Here is an 11,347-nt window from a genome sequence, read left to right as displayed (position 1 = left end):
CCCGAAATTCAACACCAGGCTTCCTAATAATTTATGATAAGATGGAAAGCCAAGTTTACTATCATACCTGGTTCAGGAGAAAGAGTCCCCACTCCAATGATAGGACTAAGGGCTTAACACATGCTAAAATTGAACATCTGCAAAGAAATGAGGAAAAAATAGTTGTAACTCACCTGAGCTGCAAGATAACCTTCCCTAGAAGGTGGTTTTAAAGGAAATAAAGACATGTTTACAGTACAGAAGCCATGATGATTATCTCCCAGGTAAAATACTCAGGAATCAACTGTGTGTGCATAGACATTAGCCATCTTGGCTATAGGAATGTTTGGCTTCTAACACCACAGATAAATTCTTAACTTCTCCTCTTACAGGTTTATGTCTGTTTAGGTAAACCCTTAAGAGCTCTAACGGGACATACAACTGCCATTATTCCATTGCTACCTAAGCACTGTCACAAATCTGGGAAGAGCTTTCAATTCTAAGACTTTTCTCTAAGCATTGAAGGTAAAGAGAGAGGGTGCCACTAGAGCGAAGCCAAAGAACAAGATAGGGTTGAAGCTTACAATATAACCTCTTATAGGTCTAATCTGCACAATAAGACAGCCACTTCCTCATTGCCTATCAAAGTAGTTAAATTAAGCATTGTAACCAAAAGTGGGAAGGGCTTACCCCTCTATATCTTTTCTCCAAGTAAATAAAGAAAAGAGAGGGGTTGCCACTAGAACAAAGCCCCCAACAAAAAAGGGCTTCAAGGTCACTAATACACTTTGCTGCGACAAGAGATAAAAGAAAAGTGTCTTCCGAGTTCTTAAGTGATACCTTATTAAAGGGGCTTAACTGAGGTTATGTCAACACCTGAAGGCTTACATCTAAAGTTCATCGTAAATCCTGATTGGAAGAAGAAATTCCCAGGACAAGGATTGAAAACCCTTTCAAACTCTAAGTCATGAGCAAAATTCTAGTCAGCATGATGTAAAGCTGAAAGCAATGTAAAGTAGGATCTTTGATCACTGTGAAAGAAAGCTGCTTTGTAAATCAAGATACCTAGTGGAACAGGTGCTGGATATCACTCAGGACAAGCACCAGGATCAAAAATAACAACTGTCATTGAAACACAAGTCTAGCAGTGGAGGGCCTTCTAGATTTAAAGATGACTTCCTTGGCCATTCTAGAAATGCCCTTAGTTAGCAACGGGCAACTGACACTCTCCACATGGTGAAATGAAGTATGTGGAGGTTAGAAGGAATCTTCTAGAATAAGACCGTCTGAAAAGATCCTTCCTGAATGGGAGGAGACAAAGAACATCTACCATCAGGAAAGAAATTTAGGAGAACCATTCCCTTTGAGACCAATGATACACTAACAAAATTGTCCTTGTGATCTGCAAAGTTCACAACTTGTTGAGTATTTCCTCAAAAACAGCCAACAGAGGAAAAGCCTAAAGGTCTACAATCGACCATTCTAAGAGGAAGGTATCAACTGCCCATGCCTGAGGATTCTGGCATAGAGGGCAGTAACCTGGTAATCTAGGGTTTTGGGCAGTCGTGAACAGATGGGGGTTTGGGTGTCCCAAAAGGTTCTACAACTTCTGGCAAACTTGAGGAAGAGGAGACTATCTGATTGGAGACCTTGCCCTAGGGCAAAACAAGGAAAGGAATGATGTTGCTGAACTCTGTCCAAAGGATAAGGTAGTTTCTTTGCTAGCCAGAACAAATTTCTTGATTTGTCTCCTTGTTGTCTTATGTGAGTATTGAGACTTGGATAAGACTATTCTAAACTGCCAAGACCTGTAGGATGTTTACACTTCCATTAGGATGTTTACACTTCCACTTCCTGACTTCAAATGTTACTAAGAATGGCCCCTCAATCTGCCTCTGAGACATCTGAGGGCAGCATAAAGGTTCTTGAGGTCTAAAGACCAACCCATTTAAGTTCTCCACAGTGGTAGAAAAATTTTTAACTTTCTATTTGTAGGAAAAAAACTTCTACCAAAAGATAGTTATCCTGAGTACCAGATAAACAACTGACTGGGTCAGAAAATCATAGATAGTCAACAATGAACAAAATGTCCACTCCTAAGGTTAAGCATACAACATAATTCTCATAAAAAACCATAATTCTCATCAAAAACCAATTTAGTGAGAAATGAACTAGTCGTCTAAATATGGGAGAACTACAGTAGTCTCATACCAAGCTGATGAATCCATACTGCTAAGACTTCAGCACAGGAGAATACTACAGTACTGTAGCCTATACTTCGACAGAAGGAGTACCAGGAAATGGAAGTACACGTCTTACATTCCTACAAAACTTATCCTTTACCCTTCCGAAAAGCCACCAGGACCAAACTGAAAGACCCCAAAAAGGGGGTATAAAATTAATAAACTTGTTGAGACTGGACATGTCCATGGTTCGATGTCCTTGTTGCATAACAACTGCCCAAACTACCCTTCCAAACTCTCAACTTTTCTGTGTGATGAGAAGGATAATAGGAAGTTGATAGGGGTAAAATATAACAAAAAGTACAAAGTATCTTTCCCTGAGAACCATCACTATCAAATGAGCTACTTGACCCTTTGCCAGAAACTTCTGAAAAAAGTGCACACGGCCTACTGAGGATCTACATAGCCTACTTACACTGGGAGTTCAAAACTTTAGTTAAGATTGCAAGTGTAAAATTTCTCCACTGAGAATGTGAGCCAGAACTCTACTGCAGCAGAAATCGAGAGTAAATGGGAAATTCTATGTGGAACTTAAGTGCAAAAAATTTCTAACCTCTGAATCAGAGACACCTAGGTGATGACCTTAACACTAAGGTCATCTCGAGACATCTAGATGTCTCGATTCAGGAGGTTTGAGAAATTTGGTAGTCTCCTTAACACCTAGGGGTATTGATTTTACACAACTGTTCTGTTAACTTTACAACTGGCATGTAAAAGGAATATGACTGTCATCCCATTATCCTGAGAAGTAGGTCTATCATTTTCAAAAAAAAAAAAAAAAGTATCTATACCTTAGTTTTACCAGACCATTGAGCTGATTAACAGCTCTCCTAGGGCTGGTCCGAAGGATTAGACTTATTTTACGTGGCTAAGAACCAATTGATTACTTAGCAACGGGACCTACAGTTTATTGTGGAATCCGAACCACATTATAGCCAGAAATAAATTTCTATCACCAGAAATAAATTCCTCTACCTCTTCATCAGCCGGCCAGAGACTTGAACTCAGGCCTGAACAGTGCTAGTCCACAGCTCCACCAACTATCCCAATGAAGAGCTTATCTTATCATTTTCAAGACTAATATAACTGTTATCATCATCAATATCTTAAATTTATCTATTTAACCATTATAGACTGATAGCCTATATCCACCCTTACGTCCCAAAACTTTGGCCTTCTTCCAGCCAAGGCCCATGTTTATCTTTAGGTATGACAGCCTAACCTATGGCAATAGGCCTATGTTACCTTAGTTAAAGATATGTAAACATGGGATTGTTAACCTAATGTATTGTAGACTATGTTGAATTTAGAAAAAATTTGCCTTATATAACATAACCTACAAAAGGAGGGACCCGATGTAGACTGAGCAGAGACGACATAGCTACATACGTGTGTGTGTGTGTGTGTGTACGTGTATATATACATTTCTATATATAAGACATATCTATATATCTATATATCTATATATATACATACATATCTACATATGCATGCAAAAATAGGTAAAATTTCATAAGTTGCCAATAAGACACCAGCCAGCCATTTTTGCGTGAAAAACCATTTTGAGTTTTTCATGCAAAAATGACTAGAAAATAATAGGGCACTAAAAGAACCTTAAAATACCAATATAACTTCACATATGGGTGTTGACTGGTTATAATTTTGCCGTATTAGCTATGGAGGGAAGGGGGGGGGGGTATTCTTGCCTTATAAGTGGTAAATTTTCTAATTTTTTATTTATCATTTGCGCATAGTGTTTATGGGGTTCAAAATAATGAGAATGAAGAGCTCTTTTCAAAAATGTAAGTTACAATTTCATAGTGTGTATTGGCAACTTATAAAATAATACCCAAAAATATAGGCCTAGACATGTATTACTCTGTAATTACAGAGTCCGGGCTGTAACGCTAAGAATACGGCATTCAAGATACTTTCGCCTCACAATTAGCAACATTACCTTACCAGGGTCTTCGTTCCTAGGTCCCAGAACTTGAAACAGAAAATTGAACAGAAGGTAGTGACAAACGTATATCGTAACGCAAGTCTTAATTCAGTTTCTCAGCTGAAGCCACTGAAGCGGCGCTCTAAGCCTTCAAAACTGGAAACGGATGTAGTGGCATCAGAGCATAAAAGGATCACTCGGCCAACACGGTTGCGATCACAAAACACTACTCGAGTTAGGAGCAGAGTTAATAACACTAAACAGTTTCCGTTTCTCTAAGGCTGATAAATCATTTCCCAAAACTTCACTTCATGATAACGCAGCCTACCATAATCCGCTTAACTTGTTACTCGTTTTAACAGGAGGTGAGGTAAAAAGTAAACTAAACGGGGCCGTTAACCGTTAACGGAATCATCCTCGGTAAAAGGAAGTGAAAACGAAGCAAAGTAAGCATATGCAACGTTATTTAAATACTAAATGGGAATCACCCAAAACACTGTTGAAACGCGAAAGTCTTAACGGAGAAATCCGTCAGTAGAGACGTCACGGTATGCCGGAGTAAATACTGGACGGAGGGTTTTGCATGACGTCATCACGTAACTGTGAAGGCATCCGAGAGGCGAATACTGAAAAGCGAGAGTTGAGTAACACCAGGCTAACTCACACTCTAGATAAGCAGGTAGTGGAAAAAGGACGAGCCGCTATACGAAAAGGAATAATTGTCACAAGGTGACAAATACGAGACGATAGAGAGAACAAACTGAGTAAGAGGGGGGGAGGGTAACTGTCTATATGGGGGGTGGGAACGATACCGGGGGCAAAAGAAAACAGCAGAACTGACACGCTGCTCGAACTACTGAAGCAAACGTAAAAGGTCTAAAATTCGAACACTCGATCATCTACATCACTACAGCCGATCATGACCGTCTGTTTAACACGACGGCATACAGAAATATGACTAAACGTAAACATTCCAGCACATCTGGTGGGAAACAGATGAATATACAGTCCTAGTGAGTTAAAAAGCGTATTTTGATTTTTTAAATAAAGATCCACCACAATTTGTAAAGATAAAGTACTATACTTATTTTAAAATATGAAGATCGTGAGCGATACAGTAACCAAATTTATGCCCACTCATACATAAATGTTCTGTATGACAAAGTTACAGGTACCATAACGATAGTATAGTATAAGTCAACCCGTCATACATGTTCATTGTCATGGATGGCTTTAGAGGGAAGGAATATATTAGGGAAAAGTGAACACAGAATTCACAGAAATGAGAGTAATCCGTAGACCAAAAGGAACAAATAGTTTGTAGGAATAGTTGAAGAAATTGTTTGTAAGAAAATTTCAATATTAGATTTGTGATCTGATCATCAATATGTAAGTTATGTGTGTTAAAAATTATGACCATATTCTTATGCCTTCCAGACAGTTTCTTTTTTAGTTTGGAATATCAGCTCACAGCTGGAAGTTTTAACAGCAGTTCAGTTTGTTTAACATAACTAATCTTAATTTGCAGCAAATTTTCAAGGTCATTATTCATTACTACAGTACAGTAGAGTAAGTGAAATATAATTTTGCTGAAATCCAAATTAAGAGCACTGATTTTGCATTCAGCACTGTGTGAAGTTATTATTCATACTTTCTTATTTTGATTTGGACTTGGGGCTTGAACAGCTTTTAACAATTTTGAAGACAGGGCATCAAAATTAAATACTATAGGACCACAGTGGGATAACAAATTACAAAGCATCACATTTACTACAGTGCCAACAAGTAGCAAAAATACTCTCTTTTGTCATGCCTCAAGTTAATTGACCTTACATCGTGTGCAGGTTGGTACTCGAACCTCAAATCTGATATGGTATGCATATGCTACGAGGGCTCGTGCTTTGGTGGCACTTAGTTCAAAGATGGTTACTCCTCTACTGTGTCTCTTATACTGAAGGCATACAAAGCCACTGGCCTTATACCAGAGACTCAAAATCTTTGCCCAAGCAAATCTGAAATACATACTGTTATAACCACTCAGATAAACTGTGTTTTTTAACTGGACATTTTGGGACATCTTTCAGGAAGTTAGGAAGATCAACATGTGTAATAGTTCTTATTTTAAATTTTCAGAAAAACCTTCCAATTGGATTTTATTACAAAATAATGGAAAAGTTCCAAACATTTAAACATCATTTACATTAAAAACTTAAAAATTAACCAAATTACACAGAACATGCAATGAGTCAGATCTTGGATAAAAGGATCCTTGTTTTTTTTTTTTTTTTTTTTTAACTTATTGTCAAAACAGTGATAAATTTCTTGGAAGAGTTATTGTAAAAGGGCAGCCGTTAATATCTACATCTTCAAAATACTCCATTGCTTATGGGTTCAGCATAGACCATGGAATGGATTATCAAAATTAATATCAATATACAGTACCTTTAATCAAGTTCCACTGTACATAGGATCAAGGGACTTTCATTTGTCCAGAATACAAGTAGATCTCTCTAAGTTTTCATTCTTTTATTTCTCCATTTTCTCTGGAGGAGATGCATAGGATTCAATCATAGGAATGTCTAGCAAAATAAGTCTTTAGAAATTCTAGAATGTTCTTGCATTTAGTATTGGTTTAGGAATTACTGTACACCATACACTTAGAAGTGTAATATTTAAAGAGTTAGAAAGTCTCCTTTGTGCATAAATGATAAGTACAAAATATCAAAGTAGTTTGCTGAGCTGTAAACTGAATCATAAAACTTTTCATATTAGTCAGTCTCCATAATGCTCCTTACATTTTATTTTATAACATGATATGAACACAATGTTGCTTAAGTTTCAGGAAGAGTAAATATTACTGGGTACAATATGTACAGTATATGAAAGTAATTTAAATGGTAAAAGCTTTAATTAGTTAGTCATTTGAAAGATTTCTTCAATCTTCAGCAATTTGAAAATGACATAAGAAAATTGTCATAAAATTATCACATAACTGAACATCAGATCTGCCCACTAGGGAAATAAAACTGTTGCTGACTTCTATCAATAGTCACAAAGAAAACAAGGTATTAGTTAAAAAAGAATAAAGTCAAGTGTAGCACAAATGAAAGTGTTGGGCATGGCTGGTTAAGTTACTTCAAAGGCTATTCAAACTTCCACATAATAAATTCACAAGATGACTAAAAAAATAAGTGCAAACCACTTCCTAGGCAAGAGTTTTAATTTGATGGGACTAGTTGGCTCTGGAAGATGACCCCAACTGGACCTGACCTGCCAAAGAGGCTAAGACTGTCTATAATATAAGACATAAATAGAATAATTTCCTAAGGAGACGGTGAAAAGCAATTGTACGTAACAGCAGGAGTAATTTTTGAAAATGGAAATAAATGAAAACTTACTGAATCCGGTGCTTATCTTCTTAATTGCTTCTCTTATATGTCTCTTTCTGTAAAACAGCCCAAAGAAATCCTTTGGCCATATAGTGGATTCCATACAGGCATTCACTTAGGTTAATTATTATTTCAATAGATACAGTTCCCACAGAGGGTACTACTGTATATACCGGCTTACAATGTGCTTTGTGTGGCATACTATACGAAGTGCTAATGGTTCTTTGCATCATCCCCTTGGTCCTCATGCATTGCTTTCTGCCTTTCATCCTTTCCCACTGGTCTTAGTTGTACAACTACTGTATCGTCAACTCTCGTCAGTTTTCAAATCTCACTGAAGAACAAACCTTTTACGTAGGCTGTGTGAGAATCGAAGAATTTGATTCACTGGTCTACAGTACTTAAAATATTAACTAACATTTGTGTTGTTGGGAAAGAATTTTTTCTGTTTTAATAAACCACTTTTTATGAAGATAATTATCTGAAGACCCTGGAAAATTTAATGACTATGAAATTTTTTAAAGACTTTATAACTGTTTAGAAATTACGTATCAGCCAACTTTGCAGTGTAGGTAGCCTTGTATGAACTTGTGACCTTAATCAACTTTCCAAGGTACAATGTCTTTAACTTTCAAGGTACAATATCTTTAAAGATGATAATAAAGTAACTCCAAAATAGGCTTCTATTAGAACTATTTCAATCAAGTGATGCACTTGCTCCCATAATTACCACACTGTCTGTGGCATTGTATACAGTATAGCATAATTTTACTGTATTAGGTAACATAACTTGAATCAGATAATGTGCATTACACTAGAAATACTCAGTCAGTACACACTAAAACAGGAATTGTAAGCATCATCCATGAATCTGTTCTAAGTATGGCTCATCTTTAAAAATTACCAGAACTTTAAAGACCTTTCTAAGAAAAATAAATTGCTACTATAGGATGTACAGCATGTATGATACAATAATTATTCAAGTAACCATACTACCTCCCAAAAACAAGGAATATATTTCACATAAAAGTTAACATTTTCTATATAGAAAAAATGTTCACAAAAAACTTCAAAGGTTCTTATTACTTCATTAATCTGATTTTACTTTGTTTTTGTGTTTTGTTTTATTGGTAGATCCAAGGGGCTATAGAAATGATTGCTCCTTTGTTAAATGTTTTATGCCCAGATATATATATTACATACATATAGTCCAAGGAAAGAACTTATTATTGCTGCTGTATTTAACAGAATTACCTCATTTTGTATTCTTGTAGAACACTTGCATCAGCCTTCATTTAAGTGACTTGACTTCTTTTAAAAATTCCTCAGATAAGAAATGAGAATTTTCCTTTTGAAGACCTAGCATTATTTTTCCAGTATTGAAATAACGTACTGTATTACAGATGTGCCTTGATTCCATCACATAGTGCTGGAACTGCATTATTACTCAAGAAAATGTTTTTGTTCTGTATGTAGTTAAATGTAGAATTAGCAATTTAACCTCTGTCTTAGAAATTATCATTAAATGATGGCACAATAATGTCATTGAAGTAGGATTCATAAATACTGTATTTTAATAAGTAAATGCCCTGTCATACATCAAATGATGCTCTTTTTTTTACAGCTGGAAAGGATAATCTCATAATGTAGGGAAATAAATTGTAAGCTGCAAAGATATACATACTGTACTCTTAATTGAAGTTGTAGCTTGAGTGACTTATGATATACAATACTACTCTTAATTTGAGGTTTAGCTTGAGTAACTAAAGATTATGCTTAATTGGAGTTTTAGCTTGAGTAGCTAAAGATTACACTTAATTGGAGTTTTAGCTTGAGTAGCTAAAGATATACTCTTAACTGGAGATTTAGCTTGATTAATTAAAGATATACTCTTAATTGGAGTTTTAGATTGATTAACTCAAGATATACTCTTAACTGGAGTTTTAGCTGGAGTAACTAAAGATATACTCTTACCTGGAGTTTTAGCATGAGTAATAGACAGTTTCTCTCTCTCTCTCTCTCTCTCTCTCTCTCTGTGCAGATTTGGGTACATTCAGTATAATTCTGGAAAAATACTTCATTAAATTAATCAAGCATGCCTTTTCCACATCAGAGTATTAATTTACATTTGATCTTCAACAAATACTGTGAAGGTCATCATAGAAAACCTAGGAATCAATTTCACTTGCCACAAGTAAGATTAATCTCATAATTTTCCACTTTTATAGTTTTGAGTGAGGAACATATTTCACTACAAACTCCATAAGTCAGATGGAGGTTATAGGTATACAGTTGAGTTAGCGTTATATTTACAGATGATTGTGCTTTCCACATACAAGGGATACAATTTTTCTTCCTAAAGAATACACTAGAATTTTTTTCACTGGGTGTTATCAGAGTACAGTACTGAAGTTATGCTACTACTACATTTTGGGTAGAGCCTGTAGCTTTACATGAAAGAACACTACTGTATACCTCTATGTTCAACTGTAAGGAAGTTAACTACCACAATTACCATTCACATATCCTCACAGCCACCTTAGTGCCTTCCTCCCCACACATTAACTCTTAGTATATATACCCAGCAACCTCAGCTCCTTACTCCTTGCCCCAGTTTGTGTGTCTGTTGCAGGGTTGCTGAAATATGGATGTCTCATTGCAGGTTCCTTAGGCGACTACAGCTCTCCAAAGTTCCAAAGGATCATTTAGTGTCACCCACTGGAAGTTCAGACTCTGATCCAGAGTGTGGTCCTCCAGAGGGTCCATCACGAGCAGGCCCTTCAGCAAAGCGTAGCTCTGGCAGTAGCAGCAGTAACAAAGGCAGCTCCTCTCATGCTGCCTTGAGGGGAGACCCCAGGTATCAAGTCAAGTACAAGCCTGTTAATGGCGGATGTGGTACCACGGTGCGGTCTTTCTCATCTTGATTTTTCATCTGCCTCCAGGAAACAATAAACCATTCTGTATCTTTTCATATTGTTGAATGAGAGGAGCCCTCAAGTCAATTCTTTAGGTTTCTTTCATGTAGTATTACTGTTTTTACAGAATGTTAGTTTTTATTGCATCCTTTGATTTAACAATAAATAAGGTATGATGACAAATGGTGGAGTAGTGAAATGTTCTTAGTTTGAATGTTCAAGAGATGGGATAAGATGATTCTCAGCTGGATAGAGTTATAAGTAATTTAACAGTTTTCCAGTGATGCTTTGGCCTCAAGACATTAAAATGTTTGCAGACCTTCCAAGTTCATGGGAGGAGTAGTATAATGCTCCTTTGTCCATGGGAATAATTGAAATAGAATAATAAAGAATACTTCAGGATCAGATGATTTGAAACTTAGAGAATTCCAAGAATTATTATTATTATTATTATTATTATTATTATTATTATTATTATTATTATTATTAATGGTTCATTAAAAAAGGGATTTTGACAAAGGAAAAATCTATTTCTGGGGGAAGACCTGTGTCACCCAGTGAAATTGGTTCCATTTAGCACATTTCTAGGTATAAGAATTGCTACATATACCAGAGAAAAAAGCTATCTAGAATGCCGGGGTTACCACCCCCAGTTCGCTCATCTATAATAGATGCCGATAGCTCACCCTTAGTGTATATCGACATCTATTATAGATGAGCAAACTGGGGGTGGTAACCCCGGCATTCTAGATAGCTTTTTTCTCTGGTATATGTAGCAATTCTTATACCTAGAAATGTGCTAAATGGAACCAATTTCACTGGCTGACACAGGTCGAGCCCAGAAATTATGGCTGCATCAGCAGAGTTTAATTAAAAATT

The 11,347-nt window shown here is 36.3% G+C and overlaps 1 protein-coding gene across 2 annotated transcripts in view; it reads left to right on the top strand.

The window, feature by feature from the left end:
* LOC136849080 (uncharacterized) overlaps positions 1-10,845 on the top strand; it is a 1,041,516-nt gene extending 1,030,671 nt beyond the window's left edge. For both annotated transcript variants that reach the window (XM_067122009.1, XM_067122007.1), the window contains one exon: positions 10,216-10,845. In XM_067122009.1, coding sequence (XP_066978110.1) covers positions 10,216-10,477 — 262 coding nt within the window. In that variant the 3' untranslated portion in view covers positions 10,478-10,845. The remainder of the gene's footprint in view (positions 1-10,215) is intronic.
* The last annotated feature ends 502 nt before the right edge of the window (positions 10,846-11,347 follow it).

This window comes from Macrobrachium rosenbergii, chromosome 20 (assembly GCF_040412425.1).
Source record: "Macrobrachium rosenbergii isolate ZJJX-2024 chromosome 20, ASM4041242v1, whole genome shotgun sequence".
Classification (NCBI taxonomy): domain Eukaryota; kingdom Metazoa; phylum Arthropoda; class Malacostraca; order Decapoda; family Palaemonidae; genus Macrobrachium; species Macrobrachium rosenbergii.
This window is presented reverse-complemented; position numbering and strand designations above follow the sequence as displayed.